Source organism: Glycine max, chromosome 14 (genome assembly GCF_000004515.6).
Source record: "Glycine max cultivar Williams 82 chromosome 14, Glycine_max_v4.0, whole genome shotgun sequence".
In the NCBI taxonomy this organism is placed as follows: domain Eukaryota; kingdom Viridiplantae; phylum Streptophyta; class Magnoliopsida; order Fabales; family Fabaceae; genus Glycine; species Glycine max.
Window position 1 is genome coordinate 24,505,106 of NC_038250.2, and position 19,270 is coordinate 24,524,375.

Here is a 19,270-nt window from a genome sequence, read left to right on the forward strand (position 1 = left end):
TTGTTGGGGTTTTGTTTTATGGAACTTTCATAGAGATGTTTTGGAGCTATTTTGGAGTTGTTTTGTTGCTCAAGAAGCTTTTTATGGACTTATATTATGGTGTTATTTTACTGTTGTTGACTTATGGAGTTGGATATGTATTTGTTTTTAATTAAGACATTGAACTACTTTTTTATCTATAATATGTTGTTATTTTATTGCTATTTTGGAGTTGTTTTGTTGTTTTAAGAGATTTAGATTCATGTTGTGCCCAAAAAATGATGTCAGTGAAGCGCTCAGGCATAATTAATAATATTTTTGTCTTTTATATATATATATTATATTTTTTAACATAAGAATCATCTTTTTACTTTTTTTTATTTACTTCTAAATTATCCCGAATAGGCCCAATGACCTAACACTAGGGTGGATTGGGCCCAAGAAATCCTAGCTAACTAGCATAGGGATTTGGGCCTAGGTTAGCTCAAATTCATTTTCACGTTGGACCAGGTTGGTTGGCCTGACTTGTTCATTTTGTCAGCCCTAGTAGTTACCACAAATAGTCCATGGTGTTCTCTTGTGTTGGAATTTAACATTTTTCTTCCAATGTAGCTACCTATGGACTCTTCTTTGCTTGATTTGAGCTTCAACAAAGTTCCTGCGAAACACAAATAAACAACCCAAAGATCAAGCATAAAAGATATAAATTTAAAAGAATCCTAAATAAACCAAGTTTTATTCAAAATTTAAATAAAATATACACAAACAAACCTCAAAAGGATAAGAGATATCACATAATTATCCCTAAACTACTACAAAACATAAGTAGAAATGACAATTATCAACATCCCAAACATAGAACTCTGCTCATCCTTGTGTAACAAACAAGAAATAAAACCGGAAACAAAACCAAATCCTAAAACAACTGAGACATGAAAATAGAATTTAACACAAATTCTAATGAAAATTTAACAAGGCATGACTCATAGTAATCACAAACTCGTCACCACTTAGCAAACTTCTCTTTTGGCTGGTTCAATTTCATCAATTCTATTCCAAGACAAGTTGTGGTACCCACCCAAGGTATTCATGAAACAGTTTGGAGATTAACATGAATGACACAATTGCAATCAACAACCCAAGTTCCTTGGTCCTCAAAGTGTATCTCTCGTGCACACAAGATAAAGTGAGTGTATCTCTTAAATTGCACATTGAAACTACACAAAATAATTTTGTTTTTCATTTCTCAAAATTCACAATCAACACACATGCAAGCAAGGATTACTAAGGGCTTTATTGGCTTGTAACATGGCTAGGCTAACAAACTATATTGCTTTTTCTTGGGATTCAAAGAACCTAGAGAATATGACAGCAAAAATAAATTGGAAAGTCAATCAACCAAAAACAAGGTATATTCCAAATTTTTCAATAACTCAAACGGCTTATTAGCTTCCACCTAGGTCCCACTCCTTCATTTATTTCATTTTCTTCTTTTTTTAAAGAATACTAACACTGTGGAACAAAAGCGAATTACTCTTTTTGTATCAATTTTCTATTGTTTTTTTAACAGTAACCTGGAATTATGATTTCCTTTGGATATCCTTCTTTTCATCACCTTTTGGTGTTTGACAAGACACCCCAAACTTAATGTTAGATCCTACCTCTCAATTTGCTATCCTATTCCTAGGATTGAGAAAATATTTGTCTTTCTTTTTAGAGCAAGCGTTCATACATCAAGAAGTACATTGTATGACTCAAATAAGGTGTAAGGATTTTATTGTTTAGGTTAAGGCTTTTTGGCCACCGGCTAAAATTAAGAAACATGACCTTGATTACTTCTAAGCAAGTATGCATGCAAATGGACTCAAGAAAATCAACCAAAAAGATATGTGAAGCAAGGGGTCGCTTAATTTCATCAGTTCATAGAATTTTCCTCACCAAGATTAGTCACATCAACAAAACAGAGGATGCTTATTCAACATGTAAAACACATTTAGTCACAATCTGAACCAAACACGTGACCAGGCGTGCAACCACAAAACATGCCTCAAATCAAAACCAATTTAAAATCAACATTCAATTCATGCTTATTGGGACATGCCAGTAATTACAAAAGCCATCATTATTTCACACAAAACAACAATTATTAATCAAGACTAAAATCAAACAAAAAATAATATAACAAAAGGAAGAAGAACTAACCTTGGGAGGACAAGTCATCATAGACCTCCCCCATATCCACAGCATTATCAGGCTCATCCTCACCCCCTTGGCCAAGAATGTGTTGCCAACTCCGCTAAGAGGGTGGTGAAGGGAACTCATCCAGGTAGCATTCGAGATAGAAGTCATATGTCGGAGTGGTGGTGGTCGCGGTACGTTGGTATGCTGGTGCAACGGTGTTTGGTTTGGATGTGGGTCACGGATGTTAGGTGGGTTATGGCTATGGAGGCCGCAGGTTGGTGATTTGGGGAAGGGAGGTGGAGCACCGTGGTGGTGGCGCGCTAGTGATGGCAATGGAACACCGTAGATGGCGGGTTGGTGTGAGGTTATGGCTGTGAGGTAATGAAGTGTGGATGCACAGTGGTTGCCATGGTGATTGGTGATGGAGGTGTTGTTGTGGCTATGGTGTTTGGGCAGGGTTCGAGAAGAGGAAAGGAGAATATGGAAGCTCTGTGTCCTAGAAGAAAGGGAAAAAAATTTCGTCATTTACTTTTTGCGGCCCCCTTTTTATTATTCATACACCTCTTAGAATTTTTTTTTCCGCTAAAGAGCACCTAGACGTGCCACGATCATGGTATTTACTATGACCAGGCCATGGAGAAAACTGTTGTTGACATGCGGATGGCACTGGAGCGCACCAAAGGCATGGAATATGCCACAACCAACCTACGGTTGATTTATGGATGGCACATCTTATGCACCACGGGCATGGCGTCTACCATGGCTAGCCCGCGGTGTCTTTAATTTCATTTTTTTTAAGAGGATACTTGCTTAGTGTCTTCATTTTGTACATAGCATCCTGAAATAACACAAGAACAACACAAAAAGATGACTTTCACCTCTTCCTCTCTGATCCATCGAATATACTCTTCCAAACCTTCAAAAGATTTAGACTTAACAATTTTTAACACAAAGTCATTTTCAATGTTCCTCAAAATCAAATTCTTCAAAAAATTTACTTAATGTCACCAAGTTCAAGATTAGTTTATCATTTTTAACTTCCAGAGCAATTTTCTCGGCCTGAAGAGCGACTGACTTGTCTTGAGGACTTTTTTTTTTTCAATTTGTAGGAATCAAAGAGATGAGGACTAGTTTTCTTCAATTACTTCAAAACATTCTTCTATTCTACAATGAATTCACAATTCCTTTCAACGAGTAATCAATTTACTGATTATAATTTATTTTGATTTAATTCAAATCAAATATTCTTTATTGATTTATTTTTTATAAATTAAATTAATAAAAATAATTAAACCAATATTTTTAATATTAAAAAATATTTCAATAATAAGACATGACATTCGAAATTTTGGTACAAGAAAAAAGAATCCACATTTGATTCCATAGAAGAGAATCATGAACATACACTTTTACTTCTTATCCCACGTTCCTCTTCTGGATATGATTTTGTGTGTGGATAATTTGTAATTATGCAGATTTTTTTTTCTTCTTTTTTATTTCTTCGGACACAATGACGCCACCTGTCACTCTTGTAATATATTGTTCATTACATAACCCCACTATCGTAGCATTGCCTGCTGCACATTCAGCAATCAGCAGGTAGAAAAACTAGTGATTTTTTTCCCTTAATTTGCGATCTTCTAAATTTCAACGCTCTCCACTTTCTCTACTCTTGATGGGTCATCTCCAATTACGGTTTTTGTCTTAGGAATCTTTGCTTCTTTTTCTGTTATGAATTATTGTGCTATTATACGGTCCAATTGTTGTATTTCGAGAAAAATGACATAATCATCCAAAGAAAGAGAGCATGCTGCTTTGGAGAACATTTTCATGTTTTTGTTCTTTTATTTAAAGTTTGATAAATTTAATGCAGAACAAGAATCCATGTAGTGTTAGAATTCAAAGCCCCATTTTATTAAAGGAAAAATAAAATATTGCATTGTCGAAGGGATATTCAGATATGTATAATTTCATGTATATCACGGCATTTCTATGCTACCATTTTGTTATTTATGATTATAAATTGTTTTGCACCCCTTTCTCAGATTCTCAGCATTTTTCAGGTACTTTCTGTCTGATATCTTAGGAGGGAGCATGGAATAGAACGGAAAATAAGTGGTGGCCTTCCAATGGTGCTTGCTCCATAGTCAAGTGATTGAGGTTGAGAAACACCAATTTCAAGGTGAATATGGGGAAACCTGGCAATGATGATACTGATTGTGGAACTAGAAGTAGAAAGCAATCAGGAAATAACAACATGAAGAAAGGGTTGTTTCACTCAGAATTTGACAAGGTTTGATTACCTAATTGATCATATTTGTGCTGCCAATTTACTGCTTTATAGCTTTTGGTTCATGTTTTTGCCATCTAAATATGAGAGCTTTTAATTCTAATTTTAGGGTAACTGCAGATATTTCATTATCATACTATTGCCATTTTCTTCAACGTTGCAACTATTGCTCGGAAATTCAAAATCTGAATGTGATTGTTATTTACCATATTTGGAGAAAATCTATTGCTAAATGGGTTACATAAGTCAGTTGCAGAAAAAATTGTTGTGGTTCAAACTTAAGCAACTCAATGCCCTGAATTTATCAAACTCTGCTGAGTAGTGTAAATTGACCACTTGCACATAATCACATATGCAAAAGTAGGTCCAACTAGTTGAGCCGTTGAATGTTGAACCCACAGAATAGTATTCTGCACTTGACTTGTGTTGAAGGTGGTTTCTTCATTCTTTTAGTTGAGCCAAAAGAATGAAACTTGTAATTCATGCTACATATGTCAGTTGTTCACTTTTTGGTGAGAATGTTTGGCTTAATGTTAGTTACACTATCATTATCCTAGTGGAAATTCACAATACTATAGACCAGAGATATGACATAGTTGTCTGTCTGGTTGGTGGATAATGAGAAAAACAATTGAAGATGGCTTCAATGTTTTTTATTGTTGAGAAAAAGGAAAAGGAAACAATGAGTTAAAATTGAAGTAAAATTCTAGATTCTCACATAGTAGGAAACTTGGATGTGTTTTATCACCTACTTTTTACATAAGGAAACCAAATCAGTGATGCAACCATTTCAAGAAAATGGGAATTGGCATGTCCCACAGTTTCTCACGAGTAAGGAAAAGGAAGATTTCATTGATGCAAAACTCTATAAGTTTGAGTCTGATGTTTTTAGGTTGTCAGTAGGGTGTACATGCATTATATTTCATCTGTAACCTATTACTAGGTAGAAGTACTATTTAATTGAATATATAATTACATCTATTTTAGTTGATATTCAACTAATGATGATTTTTATATTTGATTCTATATTTTCTAAACAGTTTAGGTCATTAGGGTGATTTGTCTTTAGCAGTGCCAAGTAATAAACTCAACTGCAAAGTTATCTACCATGTTGAAAAAGAACATTTGATGCTTCTTTAATGATCATTGGCTACTTTTGGAAGTTCTAATTGTAAATTACTTGCAATGATTGATAAACCTACTATTTTCAATATTTCTTAATAACTGAGCTAAATGTGTGGTTTTATATGATTAATTTAATGCCTACTGTTATCTAAAACATGTCTAAATTTAGTCTGCATTAAGTTAAGGAGAAGTTAGTACTGCTGAAAATTAACCATCTTTTGGTATATAATTTGATAGGGGAATCATTTTGATGGCAAGAATCACATGAATGAAATTACTAAGGCCACAAATTCAGGCAGTCAACCCAGCTGCACTTTCTGCATGGGTAAAAATGATTGCCAAATCGTACGCTCAAGAACAAAAGTAATGAATATTCTGATCAAGAGTGGAAAACCTCAGGAAGCTATAGTCATTTTTCAAAATCTGATTGAAGGAGGGCACCAACCATCTTTAGCAACATACACAACCCTGTTAAATGCCTTAACCACTCAGAAGTATTTCAAGCCTATACATTCCATTGTCTCACTGGTTGAAGAAAAACAAATGAAGCCTGACTCAATATTTTTTAATGCTCTTATAAATGCATTTGCTGAATCTGGGAACATGGAGGATGCCAAGAAAGTTGTTCAGAAAATGAAAGAAAGTGGATTAAAACCTAGTGCTTGTACTTATAACACATTGATAAAAGGATATGGGATTGCAGGTAAGCCTGATGAGTCAATGAAACTGCTAGATCTGATGTCAACAGAAGGAAATGTGAAACCCAATCTCAAGACATACAATATGCTAATAAGAGCTTTGTGTAAAATGGAGAACATTTCTGAGGCATGGAATGTGGTGTATAAGATGACTGCTTCGGGAATGCAACCAGATGTTGTTACCTTCAACACTATAGCAACCGCTTATGCTCAGAATGGAAAGACTGCTCAGGCTGAAGCAATGATTTTAGAGATGCAGAGGAACAGTTTGAAACCCAATGAGAGAACTTGCACCATCATCATAAGTGGATATTGTAGAGAAGGTAAAGTACAGGAAGCTTTAAGGTTTGTATACAGGATGAAGGATCTGGGGATGCAGCCTAATCTTATTGTACTTAATTCCCTGGTTAATGGTTTTGTGGACATGATGGATCGAGATGGTGTCGATGAGGTAAGCTCCTACAATTGTTGCCTGAACATTTTTTGTGAATGGGATCTGTTGGTGAAGAAGGTCTGTTAATTATTTGACTATAATTTTAGACTCCCTTGACATAGAATCTATCGCAGACCTCTTTACTTCATACACTCTTGACATTCATTTTATAATTAATATACAGTAAAGCAAGAATCAATGTTAAAAGAAAATTAGCATCCAACAATGGTATACATAAATATTATAAAATGCAGCTTTGTGTCAGACTCTTCTAGAATTTACCAATTGCCGACCTTTTATCCATATTTCCAATGTGCAAACATGGCTCGAGGTTCTTGGTGCAATTACATTGGTTCTTGATTAAACAGGGTTAGAAACTTAGAATCATGTATGATTCAGTTTATCATTTTTGTTTAGAATCTAGTACATGGTAAAGGAGTTATAAGTTGTAACTGAGGACATTATATAATTTGGATTTATTCCTTTATGCCTTTGGTTTCCAAATCTTGTGAGTTTGGTGTTTATCAAATTTATTGTGTCAAGTATCATGCAATTGTCTTATAAATTTTTGCCTGAAAGAATATATGCATTCCACCTTGTTACTCATCATGGTGAACATCTAGGTGTTAAAGTTGATGGAAGAATTTCAGATCCGACCAGATGTGATAACATATAGTACTATAATGAATGCATGGAGCCAAGCTGGATTCTTGGAAAAATGCAAGGAAATCTACAATAACATGCTAAAATCTGGTGTTAAGCCAGATGCGCATGCTTATAGTATTCTTGCTAAAGGTTATGTGCGAGCACAAGAAATGGAAAAGGCTGAAGAAATGCTTACTGTCATGACTAAATCAGGTGTCCACCCAAATGTGGTTATATTTACAACTGTCATAAGTGGATGGTGCAGTGTTGGCAGAATGGACAATGCCATGAGGGTTTTTGACAAGATGGGTGAATTTGGGGTTTCTCCAAATTTGAAGACTTTTGAGACACTAATCTGGGGATATGCAGAAGCAAAACAACCCTGGAAAGCAGAAGGAATGCTCCAAATAATGGAAGAATTTCATGTTCAACCCAAGAAATCGACCATTTTGCTTGTTGCGGAAGCTTGGCGTTTTGCTGGATTTAAAGAAAGGGCAAAGACACTACTAAGGACTGTAAAAGCGAAGATGGCCAATTCAATAGGCAAAGACGACAATAAACCTGCTAAAATGTCAGAGAAAATTTATCAAAAGCCACATACTAATGCTCCTTTTTGTAGTCTCTTACAGATTCCGTCTATATCTTCCACTGACCAGAAAGGTTCAGCTTTAACATCTAGAAGAAATAGAAGGCTCCTTAGAGATGGTGCTGTGGAGACTCTGTTGCTCACAACAAAATTCAAGTGTCATCCTCAAATTTGTAGATATGGTGAAGGATTTTCCATTATGGGCAAACAGTTTCAAGGACAGCATGGTACATACCAATTTGCAAATTCATGTACAGCAGTATTCTTAAACTGAAAGGGTTTGGGAGGTGGAGTGTGGAATATCTTTCTGATGTAATTACTTCTTATGTCAACACAAACTGTTCATTTTTGTTAACAAAATACTCCTTTTATTTTTCATGTAATAAAAAATTAAAAGGCTTGTTTTTTATGCTGTAACTTGTACTCTTCCTTTTTTTTTTGGCCCTAATAATTCCCATCCTCTCTAGATGCTAGGAAAGACAGGTAGCACCCAACCCACCATTCACACTTTCCCCAGTTTGCATTAAATTAATAGTACTGCAAGTATGTGCCATCCGCTAGTCAGACGATACCTATGTTGAAAATTAACCTTTAAAAAACAAATAAAAGACAAAATCAAATTATAAAATATTTGGTCATTGAATAATTATTCCCTCCATCTTTCTTTATCGGTTGTTTAGGGTTTATTCTACATGGATTAAGAAAAGTAGTTGTTTCTGTTTTCATTAAAATTATTAGTAATTTCTTAATATGTCATTTATCTAGTATTTATTTATTTATTTATTTATTTATTTATTTATTTATTCTTGTAACATTTTATATACTATTCTTTCTTTCTTATAAGGATATAATTAAAAATAATAATAATTAATGTTATCTTGAACTTTAAAATGAAAACGATAACAATAACAGCAAAATCTTATCTTAGTAAGATGAATCATTTCATTCAATTATGTTGAATCCTAAAATTTTAAAATGAAAAATAAATAAATAAAATTACGACGGGTAAAAAGAAACAAAAGCAATATTTATTTGATGAGTATTACACAATGTTGATTACTTTTTTTTGTTGACTAAGACGTGGTAGAAGATAAGTGGGTAGTGTTAGTTATGATCTATTTGCTCTATTTTATTAGTAACTTTTGAGCCTCATTACATGAGGATGGACAATAAGTATTACACACATCAGTAGTTTCCAGTCAGTAGGACAACGCTTCACTATGGATAAGTAATGCTATATGCCTATTTGCATATTACAATCATATGCAATTGCACAACTGAACTGAGATTACATTTATTTTTTAAAATATAGAATAGCAGAAACAGTTGGTATAAAATTTATGTAACATTATTCCTCGCTATATACAATTCCATAGGGATTCAATAAACTTCTGGGTTTAAACAGAATCCTTCTGAATACCAAGTTTTCTGTAACAAAGCCTATAGTAAGCGTTCATAACAAGACAATGTGTGGCCACCGCGACCTGATAATGATGTTGAAGCTTGGGCTGCTTCCATGACCTAAGACACTCACAAAGAACATATCAATACAGACCACTGATAGTCAGATACTACTAGGTGTTCAGGCATAACCCAAATAACAAATAATGAATCCAAAAGATGAGTGTTTTATCTTTTCAAAACAAAAAAAATATATCAATAAAAAACATGTAAGACGTTATTATACATGGGAAACCATCTATTTAGCATGACTCATCATGATACAGGATGCACATTGCAAAAGTAACAACATGATGGTAGGTACCAATATCTCTAATCTCTATAAATCTAAAACTGGTCTTTTGTTTTGATTAATTATAGCAAGTAGCAACTTTTGGAAAATAAGCTGTGCAATCATTTGTTGCTCATGCCCCCACCTTCTCTATAACAAACTGACCCAATATAAGCAATTCAAGGATCTTCCTCCAATCCCAAGACATCTGTATCAAGTAAAAGTAAAACCATAAAAACTTAAAAGAAATACCGCAAACAGCAAATGAACTGCAGAATACAATTCCAGGTACCTTTACAAGGACACTGATAGTAAATAACCCAAAAACAGCACCAGAAGCTCCAACCGAAACTGTATTTCTTGGTAAAACCAACCAAGAAACAAGATTTGCTCCTACACCTGTTAGAATGTAAGAAAGCCATAAAGCAAAGTTCCCTTCGTCTTCTTCAACAAGCTTTCCTGTTGCGGAAAAAACAAAATAACAAATACTCAAACAAACATCAATCCCCAAGCAAATCAATTACCGGAAAGAAGAGTGATCGTGTTACAGCCATACCAAAAATGTACAAGAAGAAAAGGTTGCTAGATAGATGCTTCCTGAACATGTTAAGACATTAATCAAATCGTAACATTAGAAAGTAGTTCGGTAAAATGGGGGGGGGTTCAGCTTTCCACTATAGGATTCTGTGGTAAAAAGCTCATATGCTACACAAGACACGAATGGATTATTATTTTGAAGTGCCTTTGCTTCCTTGGCGTGTGCAATACATATCAAGAAAGGACAAAACTTAGATGCAATTCTTTAAGTACTTTTGGTGTTATTCTCCAACAGAACTAGAATTTCACCTTGGTAACCTATGTAGACCTATGATTAGAGAATAATAACAAAGCATCTTATGAACTGTATTTAAGTTTTGTCCTTCTAAAAAAGAAAAATAAAACAGTTTTGCAAAAGAAGAAGAAAAAAAGTAACAAGAGAGGAGTACACTCACCAATTAGCATGACAAAATGTTTTTTTTTTTTAACAGCAAAATTAATTTATATTAATAGATAAAGAGTATCAGGGGTACTACATAGCAACACAGGAGAGAAGATCTCCTGAAAAAGATAACAAAAGAACAGCAGCCCAACATAAACCACCACAAACCCAACCCTACAAAGCAAACTCTATATAAAAGCTATGGACATTGCTAAGGACCATTGGTGAAAAGGAACATTGAAATCCTTTTCCCACCCCTTCAGCCAAGACCAAGTGAGGAAAGTTGTATTGTCCACCAGCTTAGAGATATCAAAAGGCTGATTATGAAAAACCATGTCATTTCTGAGTTTCCAAATTGACTTTGTAGCAGCCAACCACCATATTTTCCATCTTCTATTGGTAGTCATCCTTCCTGCTGTAGTTGAGTGCTGGAGAAAGTTATCCATCGGGCTACAGTGGAGAACTCAGTCTTCCCTAACCCATGAATTAAAATCCCACCACAAAGGCAAAACTTTATCACATGTGAAGAATAGATGAGAGGCAGACTCAGGTTGGCTTTGGCAGAAGGGACAAAGTTCATTGTCAATCTCAACTTGTCTCCTAGATAAGTTATCCTTAGTAGGAAGCCTATCCCAAAGCAATCTTCAGGCAAAAGATAAGGCTCTAGGAGGGATTTTAATATCCCAAAGCTGTTGGAAACCCAGACATTGGACTTTAGAAGACTGGTCAGCTTTAATAAGGTTGTATGCAGATTTGGTAGAAAAGATCCCATTAGATTCAGCTCCCCACACCCAAGTGTCCTTCAAATTAGCATTTAGGCTGATTGCTGCAATTTGATCAATAAATATTGAAGCTATCCCCATCTCACTGTCAAACAAATTTCGTCTCCAAGAGAAATTTCATTCCCACCCATTTTCAAAGAAAGAGCCCATATCTGCCACAATCTGTAATTTTTGGGAAGAAATTTGATATAATTCTGGAAATTGATCTTTAAGAAGTATCCCACCATCAACCCAAGAATCTTTCCAGAAAAGAATCTGATCTCCCCTACCATCCTTCCAAGTAAACTGTTTAGAGACATCAACCATACTTTGATGCTGATTAATAGACCTTAGGTCAGACCACCATTGAGAGAAATACTGCTTTGATGGCCCCTGTTCCAAGCCTCTCCATCCCTTGTATTTAGAGACCAGGATCCTGCTCCAAAGTTGATCTGATTGATGAAACATCAACCATTTCCATTTAATTAGGAGAGCATTGTTGAGGACCTTAATGTCTTTGATCCCCAAACCTCCCATTTCTCTAGAGACACACACCTGTCTCCAAGCTACCCAAGCTATCTTCTTCCCTTCAAAGTTACCACCCCAAAGAAATTGTCTTTGGATGGCAGTTAGCCTATTAATCACTGTTGCAGGGGCCCTGAAAAAAGACAAATAGAACAAAGGCAATGCTATTAGGACAGCATTGATTAGAGTAATTCTGCCAGCCATCGAAATGCTTCTCTGGTTCCATTTATTCAACCTAGCCTCGAATTTTCTGATTATAGGTTCCCACACCACCTTTCTTCTCGGATTGACTCCAATTGGCAGCCCTAGGTAGCAGAAAGGAAAATGAAGCAGGGCACAGTTTAGATAAGCAGCAACATAAAGGCACCAATCCTCAGATTGCCCAAATGCTCCAAATTGACTTTTTGCAAAGTTGATTCTCAGTCCAGAAACCATCTCAAAAGTTCTAAGAATAGCCTTCACAGCTTTAACATTCTCCATTGAAGCTTCTCCAAAAAATATAGTGTCATCAACATATTGGAGAATATTCACAGGCACCTTATGCTTCCCCACCAAGAAACTTTGAAAGCAATTTTTGATTGTTGCTTCCCTCATCAAACCTGTCAGACCTTCAACAACCAAATCAAATAATAAAGGGGCCAAAGGATCCCCTTGTCTCAAGCCTCTTTGAGGTTTAAATTCAGTAGTTGGGCTTCCATTCACTAGGATAGATATAGAAGCTGAGGTGAGGCATCCCTTGATCCAGCTAATCCATCTCTCATGGAACCCCATTCTTCTCATCATGTAGAAAAGGAATTGCCAAGACACAGAATCATAGGCCTTTTCAAAATCCACTTTAAAAATCAGGCATGACCTCTTAGATCTCCTAGCCTCCTCAACTACCTCATTAGCAACCAAAACTCCATGGAGCAGCTGTCTACCTTTTACAAAGGTTGTCTGCCTTTCATCAATGAGGTGAGTCATGACCTTTCTAAGTCTATTAGCTAGCAATTTAGCAATGACTTTGTAGACACATCCTATGAGGGAAATAGGTCTAAAGTCACTAATAGACTGAGGGTCCTTAAGCTTAGGGATAAGAGCAATGAAAGAGGAATTACTTCCCTTAGGAAATGTAGCATTCACATAAAATTCTGCAATAAACCTTAGAAAATCAGGTTTTAGCTCCTTCCAAAAGTGTTTAATAAACCTGAAGTTAAACCCATCTGGCCCCGGGCTTTTGTCGCTGCCACAATTCCACACTGCACACCTTATCTCCTCTTCTTTAAAAGGCTCAACCATCATCTCCCTCTGAGTAGGAGACAGAACATTGAAATGAACCCCATTCAGGTTAGGTCTATACAGATGAGGTTCATTGAATCTACTCTGGAAATGCTGCAAAATTTCTGCCTTAATCAAGTTAGGGTTTTCTACCCAAATACCATCAATCAGCAGCCCCCTCAATGTGTTTCTTCTCCTGCTATGATTGATTATTTTATGAAAATAAGAGTTGTTACTGTCCCCCTCTTTAATCCATTTGCTTCTTGATTTCTATCTCACGATAGATTCATAAAGATTAGCCTTTTCCCATAGATCCAGCTTGAATTTCCTTCAGCTCTTGGACTTGCTGGTTAGAAGGCTGAGGTGGCATAGAGTTCTCCAGATCATTCAAATTTTGTTGAAGCTGCTTCACCTTGTTACACAAATCACCTGCATTGTCTTTACTCCAAATTTTCAGCCATTGTTTGAGAGTCTTTAGCTTGCATTTTAAGGCAAATCCACCCCACCCCAGAGGCTGATTATGAGCCCAACAATCCCTCACCACCTTCTGATAATCCTTATTTTTTAACCATCCATCAAAAACCTTAAAAGGCTTAGGGCCCCAATCAATGCTCTTAGATTTCATGATGATAGCACAATGGTCAGAGTAATTCTTCTCAAAGTTAAATTGAGAACTATCTGGCCACTTAGATAACCAACCATCAGTGACCACGACTCTATCCAATTTGCTTTTACAGGATCCATTTGGCCTAACCCAGGTAAAAGGCTTACCCGCACAGGGAATGTCATCAACCTCTATAACAACAAGCCAATCATTAAATTCAGATACTATGTTGGTATCTGAATTGCTACGATTGCTCCCCATTCTTTCTGAGGGATGCCTAATACAATTAAAATTCCCTACAAGACACCAACAATTGTCTTGGGATTGCATCTTCCTTCTACTCAGATTCTGCCACAACTGTCTTTTGCCCACAATATCACAGGGGGCATAAATGTTGACCACAACAACCCTTTGCATATGAGCCAACCAGACCCCACCCAACATGATGAATCCCTTTTCAGAGATTCGAAGATCAACCTGAAAATTTTTATTATTCCAAACACACAGCAACCCCCCAGCAGCATTCACAGCAGGATGCCACTCCCAAGCAACATCAGGATGACCCCACAAGGCTTGGCAAGATGCCTTATCAATAGATTCCCTCTTTGTTTCTTGCAGACAAAGTAAATCAACTTCAAGCTTCCCCACCAAGTTCCTGATAGAGGCTCATTTAATACCTCTACCCAACCCTCTAATGTTATAGGAAAGGATATTCATCTGCAAATTTTTCTATTTCCCAGCTCCATAGCTTCCTTCCTGTCACGAGATTCCATGTTGGCAAAGTTGTGGATATAATCAGATTGATCTATATCAGCCTCCAAGCCTAGGACTTTCCCAAGGTTCCATTGCTGTTGTGCCTCTTCCAACACGTTTGAATTACATTCAATTGTTCTTTTTAAACCCCTTTCTACTTCGAAATGTCTCTGATTTGGGCTTTTGTCTTGTATTTCATTTGTGACATCCACTCCATTATCATCCTTTATCAATTGTGTTTCTTCTTCCACAGGCTCGAGTGATGGGGCTTTGAATTGAGCATGCCTTTATCTAGCATAGACTTTGGAGTACATATCAAAACTTTCCTTAAAGGAATGGGCTACAGGTGGGTGTCCATCCTTATTACTCCCCTCATTCTTTCCAAATGGGCCCAAGTTGTAGCTTGGCCCAACAGCTTTTTGGGTCTACAAGGAGAACAGACTTGGTTGAAGTTCTGTGTGTCTTATATCTCCCACGCTTTCCCCATATGGAGACTGGACATTTGAAACTTTATCTCCACAATTCAAATTATTTCCTACAGGGTCACCATTATGCTCCCGAGAATCAGCTTTATCCATGTTTAGGATTGCGTCTTTTGTGAAACCATTTGCCTCTGCCTTCTCTGCATTACTATTTTCAGAGTCAACCTTTACTGTATTTGGGCTCTAGGTACTCTTCGCTCTATCCTTTGTCCCCTCTCTGCATGTGTCATCAGAGTGGGTGTTACCCAGCGGTCTGGGATTGCGTGTGGTTTCACAACAATATCCACTGGTTATGTCATCTGACCAGTGGTTTAAGCGAAGTATCGGTTTCTTCGAGGACAGCTCCGACGAGTAGGAGAAGGTGGTATTGCTGTCATCGTCGACGTCGGCAACGTCACCTCCTTCAACCGACGTTACCTCCTCCGACCAGTCATCGGACGGTAGGGTTCTCCTCTGCTTCGAGTCTCCGTCGTCCCTACTTCCTCCACCATCCACACCTTATAGTCAATACCTCCGACACGAACAATAACCTCCTTCTTGATCGCCGGCGGAAGGGGTGTCCGAACCAGCAGGCGAGCTCGGTCCAGTCGGCGACGGTCTTCAGTATCGTCGTCAGGTTCGATGACGTTGCCGACAGTGGAGATGACCGTCTTAAGGTGGTCAATCTCCCACGCCTCGATCGGGAAACCCCACACTTGGAGCCAAACAACCCGATTGTTGGGCCTACATCCCGGCCGCCACTTCTCCAAGGAGTAGAAGAGGGAGTTCCCACTATCAGTCTCTGTATTAATAATTTGCTGCCCTTTTTTCGTCCGACAGCCCAGTAAGGAGGATCATGTCATCTCCAAGGAATTTGGTACAGATATTGTACCCTAAATCCCATGCTATTCGGTCCTCCATTCTCTCCACCGCCATAACTTTCTTTAGCTTCCCAACCCATGCACCGTCGCACCAGTATCCCCTACCTTCGTGTGGTGTGATCGAAATGGTGGGTGTTAAAACCTCACATTTCGTCTTGCCACCTTGAGTATCGCCCTTGATCGTCACTTCCGCATATGATCTCAGAGTTGGTCTGCTGGTTACTTCTCGAGGTTTGCTAAACTCCTTGCTGGGCTCCCGCCCATTAATAACCTTTTGCTGCGAAGCTACAGTCCGAGTTGACCTTGCAAACCTAGGTAAGTTGACAAACAACTTGTGGTCATTGATGAAAATGTTATCCAACTTCACCTCCAGTCTTTTTGCATCCGAGACTCCCTTAAACCGCACAAAGCCATATCTTCTGCCTTCCTTATTGCAGCGTTTGGCAATGTAGACCTCTCACACATCACCCCATTGTTTAAACTTTTTCCAGAGCAGCTCTTCATTGACTTCATCAGGAAGTGAGTGAAATAGTAGGACGTGATATCCTCCTTATTCCTCCAGTTGAGATGATGGTGTGTAGATTTACCCCATGTCACGTGATTATGTGGTTGTCTCTCAGTTGGTGTTGTCTTCTTCCTGTCCTTTGTTGTCCTCCTGCTAACCTCCAGTTTCCTTCATTACCATAGCTATTATCCCTGCCATTCTCGTTATTGTATAGCCTATCATCTATCTTCTCCCTTTGTTCCCTGCTCCTCCATCTCCTTGAGTGACCTGTTAAGTTCCTTCTGTTTTATCTAGTGGTGTCTCCGTCTCTGTTTCTGTTTCCATGGCTCCTATGCTTCAGTTCTTTCTGACGATGCTGATGGCACTCTCTCACACTCCATCTCTCTCTCTCCCTCCCGCTCTCCCTCTCCCCCTCTCTCTATCCCTCTCTCTCATTCTCTTCTAAGACAGCTTCTCATTCATCTACTTCATACAGCATGTGTAATTGTGTACTACTTAGCATGACAAAATGTAGTTGTGACAAACTGGTACCAAGCAGGCCAATTGTGGTACAAGTACAAAGCCTTGATGCCATTAACCTTGCAATAATGATATAAAACCATACATCATACAATAAGCACTGAAACAACCCTGTTTAAGCCATGTCACTTTTTTACACCCTTTGAAAAACAGCTCCTCTTTTGCCCTTTATAACATTTTGACTTTCTCACACCTACTTTCTCTTGAATTCGTTTCACATGTTTTAACTTTCTCCCTCTCTCTTCTCTTCTTTTTCTTCCTCTTTACTTTCCATCCTTTTCACACCCTATCAACAAGGTGCAAAAACATTATTGTTTTATTTTTCCTTCTCCCTTTCTTTCAATGCAGACAAACAACTAAAAAGAAAATGGGGACAAAACAGTAAAAAGCAAAATATTGAGATGTGGTTTCATATTAGCAAGGTTAAAATACACTTTTGATTCCTCATTATATTTTTCTTTTCAGATTGATCTCCCAAGTTTAAAAAGTTTCAGTTTGATATGTTAAAGCGTGTCTTTTGAACTAAATTGGTTCTTTGTCACTTTACCATACTAAATTGACATGCAGCAAATTGTGAAAGATGTTACATCAAATGAGACCTTTGCTACATTAGTCAAAAAAGATACTGTTGGTGCAAATAAAATAACAGCATAATAGAAAGGAAAATACCAACAAGTGCCCTCAGGCATTGGTTAAGGAATCAAAAATAGAAAGAAAAAAATTAATAGTAAAGCATAAAAGTGCACTCCCCCATACAATTTCAATGTAATTTTTAATGAAAACTTTCTATATATAGATTTCTTAACTAGTGTCCTAGGACCCTAGTAGAAATACTTTAAGGAACTAAAGTAACAAAAAATTAAATTTAAGGTGAGCAAACTGAAACCAGTGTATCTCAGTCAATTATTAAATAGAGAAAATAAGAAAGTTGTATGCAGGTGGGATCAAAGGTGAGGAGGATATGGTGGGGAGGTCTATCTGGAGACAAACAGTATTACCACCACAATGTCCTATCACACATTTACGGCAGCACTGTCAACATGTGGTGGGATCAAAGGTGAGGAGGATATAGTGGGGAGGTCTATCTGGAGACATAGGAACAATGTTATCTTCTCCGACCAGCAGCCCCATGTGAAACAATTACTGCACTCCATCGAATTCATATCATGGGCCTGGATGAGAGCAAAACCGGAAAAGTTCGGGGCCACATATTATGATTGGATGATCCAGCCAAAGCAGTGCCTAGCAGCAGTGAAAGCTTCAGACAGAAAAAGACAGACTAATCTGATTAAGAGGTAACATACGAGATTTGTTTAGCTGATTAAGAGGTACAGAATGTAAGTGATTGGGATTAAAATTAGCTGTTTTTTTTTTCCTCAGCATCATTGATGGGATGAGGGGAACCGTCACAGAGGGTGTATTATACCAGTTTGTGGCGAAAATAGCCATGTTTTAATGCTGCCAATTTTATATTCCTGATGCCTTTTTTTTTGGTACAAGATTTTTTTTATAAAAAAAAAAAGTAAAAAAGCAACAAAGAACTACACTATCCAAAAAATTTCTTCCAAATCAAAATCAGGTGGCGTATTCCAAAGGCCTTTGTTTTTAATGAAATTTAACTTAGTTTGGCTGTAAGAGAAAAAAAAATAAGTTACCTGAAAAAAGTGGTCAGCTACGGATATGCCAATGTTGAGGAGAATGATCCAGAATATACCATTGACTCGTTTCTCCGGTTTTCCATTTGGCTCCGGCTTCCCAAGCTCCAACTGCGACATTATATCTAACATAAAAGCACTGAAACGACGTGAGAATAACAACAGAGGACGAAGTGCAAAGTTAAAAGTCATAAATAATAAACGCCAAGGTGTTTGAGGAAACGCCGAAGCCAAGTTAAGCGGAGGAAGTGGAAGTACCTGATTTGTTGGAGATGCAGGAGGGTGCGAGAGTGCGGGATCGAAGCGTAGATAAGGGATGATGCTGAGTTGGGCATGGAGAGAAGGTGTGGTGGTGAATGTGGGAAGGGAAGGGAGAGAGAGAGAGTCAGACAGAGAGGGTTTGAGAGTGTGAATGCGAGAGGGTTTGCATTTGCATGGTATTGATTGTAACTTGAATGGGACTCCAAGTTGCGCCATTCTTCGTTTCCGCGAGGCCAAGTGCTTGCTCGTTTCAATTCAATTTATGCACCTTGTACTCTCGTGGACTCCGTGTTAGTGTTTGCAGGCCTCTCATATTGTGTAACTGTAATAGCAGCAGAATAAAAACGAAGGTGTATCATGCTGGAATTTTAAGTGTTAGTTAAATTAAATAGGTTCAATTATTTCTTATAGTTTTATTATTTATATTTTTTCATTTGAAA

The 19,270-nt window shown here is 37.4% G+C and overlaps 2 protein-coding genes and 1 pseudogene across 3 annotated transcripts; 1 reads left to right on the plus strand and 2 right to left on the minus strand.

The window, feature by feature from the left end:
• Window positions 1–322: 322 nt before the first annotated feature.
• LOC102661427 (forkhead box protein J3) lies at window positions 323–3,045 on the minus strand. The gene is made up of 2 exons (XM_006596107.4): window positions 2,182–3,045; window positions 323–637 (listed from the first exon to the last, which is right to left on the minus strand). Exons 1-2 carry the CDS (start codon window positions 2,683–2,685, stop codon window positions 626–628), a joined length of 516 nt encoding a protein of 171 aa, XP_006596170.1. The 5' UTR covers window positions 2,686–3,045; the 3' UTR covers window positions 323–625.
• Window positions 3,046–3,521: 476 nt separating this feature from the next.
• On the plus strand, window positions 3,522–8,346 carry LOC100779093 (pentatricopeptide repeat-containing protein At5g25630). Of its 2 annotated transcripts, none has more exons than XM_006596109.3 (4): window positions 3,522–3,855; window positions 4,224–4,453; window positions 5,813–6,724; window positions 7,330–8,346. In XM_006596109.3, the coding sequence occupies exons 2-4, from the start codon at window positions 4,349–4,351 to the stop codon at window positions 8,209–8,211; spliced, it is 1,899 nt and encodes a 632-aa protein (XP_006596172.1). In that variant the 5' UTR covers window positions 3,522–3,855; window positions 4,224–4,348; the 3' UTR covers window positions 8,212–8,346. The 2 variants fall into 2 exon arrangements, with proteins under 2 accessions (XP_006596172.1, XP_006596171.1); XM_006596108.3 differs by having other exon boundaries at window positions 3,522–3,759.
• Window positions 8,347–9,263: 917 nt separating this feature from the next.
• On the minus strand, window positions 9,264–19,270 carry LOC100779618 (rhomboid-like protein 11, chloroplastic; annotated as a pseudogene).